Here is a 14,324-nt window from a genome sequence, read left to right as displayed (position 1 = left end):
GCCAGGGATCTTCACCATCCTCAGGATTACATGGACGCTGAGAAGGAATCAGAAAGATTACCTAACAATTACATTTAGGAGCCAAAAGTAACACAAACATGCACACAGTCCTGTGGTAGAGTTATCACTGTGCACCAGTAGTAACTTCTAGAAATACAACCAAATGAGAATCCCATCACATTTAAACAAGCCTGTGTGCCTCAGTGAATGCTGCATCACTTAGCAAGGGTTGCAGTTTCAAATCCTAGCTCAGGACCTCTATTTGTGGTTTCCTGCATCTTGATCTGTCACCCCACAGACCCCTGTAATGCCAGTGACAGTGCATGCATGAGTGGCTCTCCCAGAGGCATGCAAGAAATTCAGAGAATCAAGTGTAAACTTTATCTTCCTCCTGTGATTCTCATTTCACGTGCTCAACTACACCACAAGCCTCCTTTGCACCCTTAAAGATTAACACAGCTATTCTCTTGATGTGGGATTCCTCATTATCATATGAATAAATGATTAATTGTCATTGTACCAAGCAAGTGCAACTTTTATAACTATATGAATCAGCACTGTGCCAAACCCTGCAAGAATAGTAAAAGTGTTCAAGTATTTATTGCACTTTATTGCTTCCTGGATCATTTAAAAGCAGTCACTGACAAACAACCATTTAGACAGGCTTGAAAGTTTGCCTCGGATGTACTGAACTGTTCTGTATTTCAAAATGCAGGCATATCTTCTTTCCCAGCAATTTAACGTCAGACCTTTGGCAGAAAACTCCACGGCTTGTCCAGCAAATGCTACTATTTGCAATGGCACATCTTGTGTGTTACCAGAAGATAATTTTAATGAAACTTTGAGTGTAGTTTTAAGTACTGTTCTAACGATCATGCTGGCTTTGGTGATGTTCTCCATGGGTTGCAATGTGGAACTTGAGCGATTCTGGGGCCACATAAAAAGACCCTGGGGTATTTTTGTGGGTTTCCTTTGCCAGTTTGGGATTATGCCTCTCACAGGCTTCTTGCTGTCCCTGGCCTTTGACGTGCTTCCTATTCAAGCTGTTGTGGTGCTGATCATGGGATGCTGTCCAGGAGGCACAGCCTCCAATGTCATCGCCTACTGGGTGGATGGGGACATGGACCTCAGGTAAGATCAGCCATTCCATAAGTAGTTCATCTGGTTTTTTGCTCTACTTTATATTGAGAAAGACTCTCTGCTTTTTTTCCTAGTTTCCTGGCCCATGCACAGTGGAACTTTTTTCTTGTAAAGATGTTTAGTTACTGTAGTAGTAGTAAATATAAACAGAATAGCAAATATACTTGGTTCAGTGAGAATTCATGAGGAAAATACCACAACAGAATTGTGTACATTAGAAAATGCCATTATTGTAAATCTTCAGATCCTGCAGAAAATAACATTTATGAAGACCGCTAAGATACCAAGGGTTATGAAATCTTTGTCCAAGTTAGAACTACTTTTGTGATTTTTTTGTTTCTCCCAACATCTTGAGCATAAAAAAGAAATAAATATGTGTAACAAAGGATTTTAGGATCTGAATCCTCTGTACTAAATAGTGGCTGTGCAATAGTTCTTGAAGTAGTGTTTCTTGAGAAAGACGACTTGTGGACAGATATTTACCTTTTGTGGGAAAAGATGAATAGACAGGCATAGATTATCTCTTTGGGAGCTAATACAAATGAAAATCACTTGCAGTCATTCTATTTGCTCCTGGCACTTTCTGCAAAGTCCTCAAACTGAAGGCAAGTTTTACAAGCTAGAAGGCACTGTCTAAGGCAGCCCTGTATATGGGGGGCAATGAAAAAAACGCTTTGTGACAGATTGTGGCAGTCTCAATGACAGGATGCTCTGAATTCAGAGACAGATATGTAAGGCACCTAGGACATCAAACACGCAGTAGAAGTGAACCCTACTCTTGATGCAAATTCCATGGGGGGTTCATTAACAGCCTTTAAAAATGAGCCATCTTTTGATTTTTATATCCTGATTATTTTGCTGTAAAAAAAAAAAAAAAAAAAAAAAAAACCCAGGATCATTTCTGTTTCCCACAGAGAAACATAAATTGTAGCATTCCTCCAATTTATCATACGCCAGTCTGAACTAGAAATGGAAAAAATAATAGAAGTAAGAAAGTTGTCGACCTAGGGCAAATAGACTAAGAATGTTAATATTTGTAGCTTTAATAAGACATTTTTTCCATCCTTTGAAAATTGTGAGCTTTTCTGTCATATGCAGGTGTTAATGTAATACCAGCTTTCGAACTATGCATGAGGTCAGCCCTGCTAATCACCAACTTCCTCACTGTGGAGAAAAGACCTATGATATTAGGGAGGTGTAAGACACTTAATTTCAATAAATACAGGTCTAAGAAACTACAGATGGAAATATATCCAGCACAAGTCTGAAATCCTGTCCTAGTCTTTCCTTAGGAGAATGTACGGAGCTAAACTATACTTTCCCAGCTCTGTATGTTCAAAGTCACACTACTGAAACCAATGGTAAAAGTGAGAACCAATGATACATGTAAATATGAGTAAGGTTTATATCCCAGGATGCCGGCAGAGGGTGAAGTAAATTGAAAATACCTATAAAAGGTTGTTCTTCAGCTAAAGGCATTTACCTTAAGAAGTCAAAGGATTTTGGTCAGTACCTTTGAGACAATAACTCAGGGACCAGATAATATGTGACCTACAGCAGAAATAGCAATGCAAGTGTCTTCAGTTCTTGATAGAAGAATAACAATATAAGTAAGCTTGGCTGGTTTCTAGAGCCAGCACATTATGATAGAAAGCCCGCCTATCAGGGCAGACAAGGTTTTGGGTTTAGCTGATAATATTTTGTTTATAAGTAGCAACCCATGAGAATTGTCTACAGTCCTGCTTCAAAACTTCCCAAAGCAAACAGACCACAAGTCAGAGCAGGAGTTTGTTTTCTACTGCTCATATAATCACAGAGAGATGAAGGATGAATTTTTATACCTTTTTCAGTAACTCAGACCCAGCTTCCCATAGGGAAATCTGGTTTTGACACCTCTTGATATTTCACAAAAACAACTGATTCTGAAACAGCATCTCCTCCGCAGCTCCCCTAGGAGTGTCTGTGAGAACAGGGACTGGGGTTAGGGAATGTGCAAACTTTGGAGCAGGATACAGGGACAGTACAAAGATGTAGGAAATCTGGAGGTAGGAAAAATAATCTCTTTTATCCATTTTATCAAATCCCCTTGGAGTTTCTGTGAGAACAGGGACTAGGGTCAGACACTGTACAGACTGGAACAGGATGTATATACAAGGACAGTATGAAAATGTAGGAAATCTGGAGGTAAGAAAAAATAAGCTCCCTTATCTATTTTATCTTAATTGTAGCCAATGTTTGGGGTTTTTTTCCTCTGTGTGTACAAACTTTCTTGGCTGAGGCTCCTACAAAGTTCTATGCAATGACTCTGAAGCAAAGAGACAAAGGGACAAAAATGAATGCTGTTATTCTTATGGTTTCTGTATTAATTGTTATAGATTTCTCTGCACCTTCCCAGTGTGTGGACAGGGTCAGCAGTCCCTTTCCTGAGGATGATCAACATAAAAGAGAAATCAGAAGTGAAACTCAAAAGGGAGTTTGCAAAGTTCCTTAACCAGAACCCTCTCTCATTATTTTTATGTCAGAGGAGTGTGATTTGTAGACATAATTTTGTCTATTCTGCCCAAATTCTGAGAATTTCTGCCTTACTTTACCTATCTTCCCTTTTCCTCCTTCTTCATTCCTGTCTCAGAATGCATCTGTCACTACAAGGTGTTTCAGGCCTGATGGCTTCAAGATTTTATATTTTAAAACAGAAATGTCTTTGCACAAACAAAGGAAGCAGCAATACTTAAGCTAAGCTTCACTGAGTAATTCTTGTCACCTACTCTTTGGCCTAGAGCAAAACAAGCCAGAAAAGGGGATTTTATTGCAACATACAACCTAGACAGTATTTTTTTTATGTTGTTGACTTTGGAGTGAAATTTTAACACTCCAAAAATGCTGGTATAATGAAAAACTCCATTCAGTGTTGATCTGACCCTGTCCAGCTTGCCACCTTCTCAGAAGCTAGTGGGACAGGCAGCAGGCAGACAGACTGGCCAACAGACCTTCCTGATGGATGCCTGCCTCACTGCCTCATTTACACTGCAAGTTATTGTGCTGTGGCTGCAGAACACGTTGATATTTTGTTTCTCTCTTTTCAGCAGAAGCAATTCCTTCCAGTTAGCCTTTATCTAACCTCAAATACATGATAAATAGACTAGTCAGCAGCATTTCCTGCCCAACTTTTCATAAGCTGTGAAGTCATAACAAGAAAATTACGAAGACTACAGACGAGCATGAGATAAATTATCCATCTACACAATTTCTTTTCAGCATCAGCATGACAACTTGCTCCACACTACTTGCAATGGGAATGATGCCACTTTGCCTCTTTATTTACACTAAGATGTGGACTAATGCGAGCTCAATCGTACTCCCCTACAACAGCATTGGTGAGTCCAGTGAAGCGGCACTTCCCCTTCTCCTTTATACCATCACCATGTGAAGTCATGAAGAAATTATCCCAGATTTTGAAAAATATTTATCCTCCTACTTTCTAATAGCTTCCATGGGAATTAAGTACCTCAATCACTTCACATCATCCATGGCTCTGAAGAACAAAAACTTGAAGTCATTATAAATATTGTACAGATATTTATCACAAGATTGTGCATGTTTTTCTTTCCAAATGGTTTGGAGACCTGCAAGGTACTGGGTTAAGAATATAGAATCATTTGTACATGAATAGCTACTTCCCCTGGATGAAAGTGTTTGTAACAGCTTTAAAGCACAACACTGCAAAGTGCAAGTGCTGAGGCCATAATCTGGCAAAGTACTTAAGCACATGTGGATAATTAAGCAAGTGATTAAAACTGCTGAGTCTCTTTGAAAAGCTGCAATCTACACCGCCAGAAGTGGCTTCATTTGACATCCTGTTGAAAATCTCATCCAGCGACAAAGAGAAAATAGTCAAAGAGTTTGGAAATACATGCTCCAGTGCTTTGCAGAGCTGTGGCCCTAGTGCTTATCAAGTGTGGTTCCATGTTGTGCTAATCTTAAAAGCCAGCAGAATCACTTTCATATTCTTCAATTTCATTTCCTATTGTTCTGAGGGAGAAAAAAATATCACATACATTGCTCGTGCTTTCAAAATAAATACTGGAGGGGGGAGGACAAGACAAAAGAATCTCTAAACCATTTGTTGATATGGTACAGTAGCAAAACACCTGCAGACAAAATGAACAGTTAATATAGCTACTCATATCACAGGATAGTGATGATTAGCACACTCAAATTTCTGTCTGCCTTTCTGATGCAGGTGAATGAGCATGTAGCTCAGCAGAATGGCAATTACTTCAACAGGCTGCCAAAGGTAACAGACTCTATAGAAAAGCAAATAGGCAGGTGTGGGTAGAGCATGGATGCGTGCTCTGGGGTGCACATACCAGAAACATCCTTTGAAGGCTTGCTCTGTACTCCCAGCCATGCTGCACGGTCTCAGTCCTCCTGACATGATACTTGGTCTTAACTTCTCTCTTCTTTTTTCAAAGGACTTTCACTGGTAGCTCTTGTAGTTCCTGTTTCATTTGGAATATATGTTAACCACAAATGGCCTAGAAAAGCAAAAATCATACTTAAGGTAAGATATATATAAGGCTGAAGCATTAGTATTTATGGACAAATTATGGAATCAGCGGCAGTACATTGCTATTCATAACATTAGTGTCTGACTTCATAAGAGCCTGGAAGTTTTCAGCAAGAAACAAATTAGATGCTGCAGAAATGTGCTGCTTTTCCCTGCATGGGAATGTATGAGCTGCATACATTATTAGAAACCATGCTTATCCAAATAACCTACTTTTGTCTTTGGCTACAACTGTGATATTAATTGAGTTCAGTTCATAATGTAAACTGAAATTGAAAGAACATCATTCAGGTCAACTGGAAGCAATTTTTACTCTGCAAGGTAATACAAAATAAAAACATTCTGGATTAAAAAAAACTACAACTTTCTACTTTTTAAACAGTTCATTGATTTATGTGGGCAATTCTGAGTGTGAAGTCAATTTTTATTTAAAAAGATTTTGAAAATGTTCCAACTGCTAAAAAATCTAACAAAACTGTTCAGAAAATTCAAATATCTTTGCAAGATAGTTTCAGATGCATCAAAAAATTATTTTTGTAAAAAACAATTGTTCTCAAAAATGATAATGATAAATTATATGTAATTATATAGTAATATAAGATTATGAAAATATTATCTTTCATATGCAATTTATATTATTATATAAAGTAAAATATTTAGTTATTTTTATTAAATATTTTTATTGAAATAGCTGTTTAGTGTTTACAGCTAATTTTAGTGTTAACAGCAAATTAATCATTCTTATCAGTAGGTTTAGGATGAAAGTGACTGTTAGACGTTCTGAGTACCCTTGGTATTTGTTAACCATTCTTACTAACACATATATTTGCTAAATTTTCTTGAAGAAGACTACTCTGGCAACTTGTTATTCTAGCTGTGCTTTGTTATCATGTCTCTTCTGTCAGCTCAGAAAACACAGAACACAAATACAATTCTTTTAAGTCAGTCAATTTTCTCAGACTACTAGTTTATTCTGTTGTATTTTTAAATGCACTCACAGTGCTCATGAACTTGGATACTATTGAGTGCTGGTTTCAAAACTGTACTGTTCCTGTTTAATCAGTTAACGGAAAAGAATGGACTTAAACTCACATGAAAAGAAACACTATTTGCTCTCTCAGCAAAACACTGTTTCATCCTTTTTCTTACCAAGTGGGTGAGGAACCCACAGCAGGGTCCATTGACAGTTTGCTTTATGCAGGACAATGAAGCATCAAGTGCAATTGAGCCGTAGCTGTCAGATTAAGGTCTGTATAGTGAGAAATTGAGATAAGAGCACAAGGACAGTGTGCCAGGTGAAAAAAAAAAGAGCTTGTCAGGCCAGACCATGTTTCTTCTTCCTAGGTGCATGTGGTTAATAGCTCAGTCAAACAAAAGTACTTGTTTGCTCAGTGCTCTTAAAGAGGCTTCAGTCAAAGACTGATAAAGCCAGTTTAATGGAAATACACATTTAGCTGAGAAATGGATTACCCTAAGCTTAGCCCCAGAAGTCTGAGAGTAAGATCCCTGACAACATATGCCATAAGGGCAGACATTTCTCTTGGATATTGAGAAGAGGCTGAATTACCACTTTTTTTGTCAATCAATCAGTGGTGAAGATCTTGGTATATTCAGCCACAGGAAATAAGATCAACTCAGAGACTACACCTATGTAGAAGTGCTATATAAATCCACAGTTTTCAAACACATATTTTCAGCCACGTTAAATATTTATCCCTCCACCTCGAAAATAATTTGCCATCACTAACAGTCTAGGATATAGTTAGCATACGTTATACTAAGCCCTAGAGTGTAACTGCCCAAGAAGAGGGGAGAAAAAGTGCATTCTACCAGCTACGAGGTTGCCAGCTTCCCAAAAACTCTGGAGAAATTTTTCTAATGTGTGCACCATTCCTTGCTCATGTCACACCTATGAAATTTATTTTAATCTCCATTTCTAAGTACAATTATAGCAAAGGCTTCAAGAGACTAGTTTTACAGGTACTTGCTATAGATATCTATTATAGCTGTGCCTTGAGCTTTATCTGTAGTAACACATTGAAATGCATCATACATCTCCTCTCTGGGAAAAAAAGCAGCTATCTAATCTGTCTACCTGCTGTGAATTACGTTGCTGTAAACTTCAGGGTTTTATGCTTAATAAGAGGTTTCAGTCACTCAGAGACACTCACAGGCATGCTTGACACCATGTTTGATGCCACTGAATTTTGTTGGAGTCTCTTATTCACACAGTCCTTCCTCTTTTCCCTGACAGGTCGGTTCCATTGTGGGAGCAATCCTTATCGTGCTCATTGCTGTGGTTGGGGGAATACTCTACAGAGGCTCCTGGATTATCTCACCTAAATTGTGGATCATTGGCACCATATTTCCAGCAGCTGGCTATTGCCTGGGATTCTTTCTGGCCCGTTTAGCTGGTCTGTCTTGGAACAGGTATGGAATTCTCCATGACAAAAACCTGTAGCCTTTTTCAACTGTGAAAACAAATTTTTATTTAATGATTAATAAATGCTGAGAATCTTCCCTAAACATTAGCTATGCTCAGGGTCACTCATTCCCCAAACCTGTTTCTAGGATAAAACTACTTGTGCACATTTTTATACACAGATTCTGACTATACTATTTCCTCCAGATGTTCATACGTCTTCCCCTTATGCACCCATGTCCCACACTTCAAATGAGTGAAACAGACCTGACTTATAAGTGGGTTGGGAATGCAGCAAAATTTCTCATGAAGATGCAGCAGCTTGCAGTCTAGAACATCATTAAAAGTGAGGGAGGTAGTGCCACACATGTGGCTTGAAGGGATCATGGTCCCTTACGATTGTTGAACTGCCATAAATTGTTGTGTTCTGGTGGTAACAGATATATGACTTGAGTGTTTTGTTGACTACGTGAGCTGAAAGATACCATTTTCTTAGCTATCCATTTCTGTATGTTTCTTGCTTATCTAGATTATTGCAAAGCATAAGGCTGCTATTTCACAACTGGTTTTGTATTATTCCCTTTAGATGTCGTACAGTGTCTCTGGAAACAGGCATGCAAAACACTCAGCTCTGTTCAACTATAGTACAGCTCTCATTCACTCCTGCACAACTTGAACTGATGTTTACTTTCCCACTCATCTACAGCATTTTCCAGCTGTTGTTTGCACTCATTATTTTAGGAGGTAAAGTATATCTATTTTCTATGACAGAGTTGTAATTATGATTATTAGCTATCCCATTTTTCATGAATATGAAGAAAACAAGAAGGGATAAAAATAATCAAATGGAAAATAGTTAAGTACATAATGATTTCTAAGCACCACCACTGTGCTGTTGCCAGTACATAACTAGGAATATACAAGGCTCAGTTCAAAACTTGGAAGACTCGTTTTTTACAACACAAGGGAGGGCATCTCCACCACCTACAGCTGGGCACATGAGACTGCACTGAGCACAGAACTGTTACTATCTTTGGCTAAGGAAGGCCAAATGCATCTTCTTCCACTGCTCTAGGGTGCCTGGGTGTACAGCTGCTCAGCAGGGCCATACCCACAAACTCCCCTCCTACCAGATGTTAAGGCAACAGGTATTAGTTTCACAGCTAATGTGAGAAAATATCTTCCCTTAGAGGTAAAGGTCCCTTTTCCCTCTCACATACACCTCTCATGAGTTGCACCTGTGCTACAACAACTAATCTACCAACGGTTGGGACCTTGTCCTTGTGGCTCACACCTGAAACCAGCTGTTGATTATTGAGCTCCCACTCCCAAACCAGCCATCTTACCCAACACCAGAGCACTGTCCTAATGACACAGCCTGCGAGGTGCAGCCCCGACTCCAACCTCTCTGTCAGGCAATGGTGTGGGGACAGACAAACTTTGTCCAAGATCCTGCCAAACAGAACTCACATGGAAGTAAAAATCAGTCCCATAGACCCAGCCAAGAGCCCAAAGACTTCCCAAGGGAGACAGGTAATGTTTTAAAAAGTCATTGCACACAACAGGAGCACAAAGCGGTCAAACACCAAACATGGGATTTAAAATGTTTTCCTTGTTATTTTCTAAAAGTACTTTTCCACCAATGAGTGCTATTGACATGAAATATTTAAACATAGCTTTAAAGAAACTGCTTTAGCAATGTAAGGAAGGAAATGTTGCATGGGTACATGTTACTATAGTGTCCTTTTCAGGCAAGTTTTGTAATTTCTTTATTTAATACTAAATATATACCAATCCTCAGGCTACCGTATTTACAGAAGACATCGGGTCAAAACAAAGACAGACATAGAGAAAACAGAGCAAAGCGAGGATTCAAAATCAACGTCATCACATGCTAACGTAAATGGAGGATTTGTACCAAACGAAGACAAATAGACAATTATCTCTTTTCTCACCAGCTAAAAGATATATGGTTTACTTAAAACTATTTTTTCACATGCCATTGTTTTATGGAAATATTTTAACAAAAGAAGTTCTGCTGATAATGTACAGTAAGATTTTGAAACTATTAACTTATGAAAGATTTCTACTTTGATTTTTAACATGGTCTCTGCCACAATTGTTGAATCTGGCTTTGAACCTAATTCCCTAAAAAAAGATATTTAATGGCTTTTTTATGGCTTATTTAAAGAAAGGCAGAATAAAGGTGGGCTATTGCTAAGAAAAACAAGCAGATATTTGCATTACCAACTCCAGCCATGATCCTGTAAATCCATCTGCTAGTGTTAGCTCACACAACAAAGAGAACAGTTGTAAAAGTGCCCTAAGCAGCAACAAGATTTGATGTGGAAGATCTGATAAGGCTGGAGGACTTTCACTGGACATGAATCAACCATGAAATTGGAACAAGCTAATAATGAAATAAAGTTTCATGTAGGTCAGCCTGAGCAGACTAAAGTCATTACACTGCACCAATTGGTTGAAGCATTAATTTGCACTAAAGCTATGATTTTAACAAGTGCAAGTACCTTACAACTATTTTTCTCCCCCAAAGTAACAGAAAGTAACAGCTTTGAATCTTCAGTCTGGGTCTTCTAGGTGCTGGAAACATGAACAGAGACAAAGCTGAGGGCATAAGCCTAGAGCAATTTTAGTGTGACTGCTGTATGCAAACAAGCAGGCTGAGATTTTGGAAGTGTAAGAGATTATCAACTTCTGCACTGAAAAGGATGCATTTGAAACAGAGCAAAATTGTCCCTGATTTGCCCAGGGGATTCACCACTGTTAACAGGAGACAATAGTGTTTGTAGAGAGTTATATTCTTTTGTTATTCCATGAACTCAATAAATTTGAATTACCAGGTGCCTGCAACATGTAGACACTGGTGCAGTTGATAACTTTAAGATTTTAACTATATGAACCACAGACAAAAATAACTGGATGTACACATGCATTATTTGTCTCTGAAAATTCAAGAGTACGTATGGAAAGCTGTCTTAAGTGTGTGGATAAAATGAGTTATAATTCTAGGAGAAACAGTACAAAACAGTACAAAGACTAAGCTTTTTGTGGCTGTAATTTTTTTTATGGATACATTCAGTAACATTAGTCCTGTAGTTTTTATGTAAAGAAAACATCCAGAGAACTTCAGATGAATGTGTGAGAGGTTGGCTGACCAAAAAAATTCAAGAATGAGCCAACTATCAACACATGGAAACTATACACCTCTTTGTCATATTCAGATGGACCTTCCAAGGCGTTGTGAATTAATGTGGCAGGTTTTTTACAAACAAAACTGAAATGGTGGAATTTAAGTTCCCTACATGTAGCTTTCCACTGCTGCAGAAATGTGCCCAATATTAAACAAAGAATAAATTATTTCTACCTACCATATGTGGGGGAAAGGGTCTCAAAACGTGCCTGAGTTCTGTGAGGCTTGAAGCTGCTTCGTTTCTGGGGTGGGTTGGAAGTGGTCATAACCTCCAAGGAAGAGTTTAACACTTGGCGGGAGGTAGCACATAATGAGGCATGCTATGTTTTATAGAATGAAGATTAAACAGGAAAATATAGTGAAGTCTGTTAGGGAAGAATCATAAATGCTCAACAGCACACTCATGGAGAAAAGGATAAATTGCTGTTTCTAACATCTGTAGTTAAAAAGCTATTGTCTTTATCCTGCATCCATCAAAAAAAAAAAAAAACGGACAGCAAAATTTAGTTAGGATTATGTCTTTCTTACACACCAAGCTGCCACTCTTTCCCCATGCTAAACTTCAATGCTTCCATGCATATTTTCAATGCATTTTGAAAATGCATTGAAGAATAATAGTTTGTCTTGCTCATACTATGTGTGTGTGTATTTAAAGCAACTGTATAAACACTGAACTGAATAAAGTCAGAAGCTATTTATAATTTTGCCCACTGGAGTAATTTAAGGTGGAAGGAATTGAGACTGAAACCTAACATGCAGACAAAGTTTATGGCTTTGAGATGTATCAAAAATACCTCAGATTATGTGTAAAATTAACATGTTTAATAATCAATTATTGAATTGTAGGATGGTTTGAGTCACAGTGGACCTTTAAAGGTCACCTAGTCCAACACCCCTGCAACTGACATCTTTAACTACATCAGCTTGCTCAGGGCCCCTTCCAACCTGACCTTGACTGTTTCCAGTAATGGGGCACCTACCACCTCTCTGGGCAACCTGATGAAGACTAAAAGGAATACGGGAAGTCTGATGCCATATTTGGTACACATTTTCCAATGTATATGCACACTTCGAACTCCAGCTGAGGGACTGAGGCTACAGCTGCTGCAGGCATTACAATTACATCTAACAAGGGTCGTATGTCCCAAGCTTTATGTGAAGCAAAGCCATCTCAAAGGTCTTAACCAACATGTGTCCAGAGCACATCAAACCTAAAACAGAAAAACACAGCTTGATGTTGCCAGACACAGGCTTATATTGACATGACAGCTGTTAAATCTCCAGCTGTAGAAGTCTGGGCAGCGTCAATGTCCATCCATCACTGGTGAAGCTGGAGTGAGTGGGTTGTCTCACTGCAGCATAAGGGACTTCTGGGGAACCTGTGTCCTCTCCTCAGAGGCCTCCAAAATGATGTTCTGTTTCTTTAGCCTGTTAGCCATACCAATCCTGATATATGGGCTTCTCAGCTGAGGGAGGCTGGTAGCCTCCAGCCTTGCAGTTGCAGTTGTCTTGCACTTATCAAACAAAAATCCCCAGCTTGCCAAGAGAGGCTTGTTTAACCTGCTCAATGTCATCTCCTGTCATGTACTCCAGAATGAACATCTTCTGAAAAAAAGGCAGTATCACCTAGTCACCACTGACTGCTGATTAAGTAATCATCCATCCATTGAAACAGTCTGTGAATGGGACATTGCAGGATATATAATCTAAAAGCATCATGTTCAGTCGAACAGATACCAAATGTAATTAATTCTTACACACACTGGTACTCATGGATTTATCAGTGCAGCCTAAGAAATTATACAGATTTCTTAGCTGGTTCTAGGTTAATGTAGTTTACTTTTAGACAGTAATTCATGTCCAGAGAGCCTGGGTAGTCACTGAGTCTTAACTCTGCTGCATTCCTGATTCTCAAGCCACTGCAGGCAAAACAAGCTAAAGTATGTCTAAGGATAGACATACCCTAAAGTTTTAAATGACAGCTGTTAACTCTTAGCTCTCCCCAAGTTCTGCAGTGTAAGGGCTGCACTGATGCAACAATCATACTTGCCAAACCTAAGTCTGTAGCTATAAATCTGGGTATAAAGACATGTTCCCTAGTCAGCAAAGAGAGAGATGCACCACCACAGAGTTAATCATGCTCACTCACTGTCTCAGACTCCTGTTACAGGATGAGTTGTCCTCTGGAATTTTCTGTCTATATAAAGTAGATTTATGTGGATTCATTTACACCAAATATTTCACTTTTTTACTCTCAGAGAGAAAAAAAAAAAGAAAGAAAGAAAAAATTAAAACCCCAAACATGAGTTGAAAATAAATACCTCTTTTTGTCTTAATTTATTTTTCTGCATAAAATCTATGAGCACCCAGTATGTTTCCTTTGACCAAGATGATAGGTCTTTATAACTTAGATAAAGAAAACCAAGCAAAGAAAAGTTCTGCATTATAATTCTAATCTCTTATGCACATGCAACTAATTTCTCACCTCACCAAAAGACATGTAGAGGAACTGGTTCTGTCATATAGTGTGCTGTGTTAGTTAGAAAAGAGTGCAATTTGAATAGAATTAACAAGCAAATTGAGTTGCAGTGTATGTTTAATGAGTTTCTTGTTTCAAACTAATTAGGTTATGATGCTCAAAACCCACTATTGTAATCTCTGCCAATCAGTATTATTTTTGTCAGCCTCAGAAAGGAAAAGTGAACTTACTGTTTTGTGGTCCAAGCAATTAACATACTGCACACTTGATGCAAATCTAAAACAACAATCAGTATTCCCTATCTCCCAAGGCACAGAACTCCGCTATTTGGTATTTGACAAGAATGTTCCTTCTTTCCCCAGATTAATTGTATTGCTTGCTCATGTCCAGAATGAAATCAAATGTAGCATAATAGTACCACAACAAAATGGCAACCCAGCAAACCTGGCTGGATTTTCCTACCCAGGTCTGAAGGAAAGTAAAAATAAATCTCTGCTTCTGTTTC

General features: G+C 38.5%; 1 protein-coding gene across 1 annotated transcript; it reads left to right on the top strand.

Annotated features, from left to right (window-relative positions):
• Nucleotides 1-709: 709 nt before the first annotated feature.
• SLC10A2 (solute carrier family 10 member 2) lies at nucleotides 710-10,064 on the top strand. The gene is made up of 6 exons (XM_005145252.2): nucleotides 710-1,131; nucleotides 4,396-4,514; nucleotides 5,613-5,701; nucleotides 7,962-8,137; nucleotides 8,716-8,873; nucleotides 9,931-10,064. The coding sequence occupies exons 1-6, from the start codon at nucleotides 710-712 to the stop codon at nucleotides 10,062-10,064; spliced, it is 1,098 nt and encodes a 365-aa protein (XP_005145309.2).
• The last annotated feature ends 4,260 nt before the right edge of the window (nucleotides 10,065-14,324 follow it).

The sequence above is a fragment of the Melopsittacus undulatus genome, chromosome 2 (assembly GCF_012275295.1).
Source record: "Melopsittacus undulatus isolate bMelUnd1 chromosome 2, bMelUnd1.mat.Z, whole genome shotgun sequence".
Classification (NCBI taxonomy): domain Eukaryota; kingdom Metazoa; phylum Chordata; class Aves; order Psittaciformes; family Psittaculidae; genus Melopsittacus; species Melopsittacus undulatus.
The sequence above is the reverse complement of the archived record's forward strand: the minus strand, read 5'-3'. Positions and strand labels throughout refer to the sequence as shown.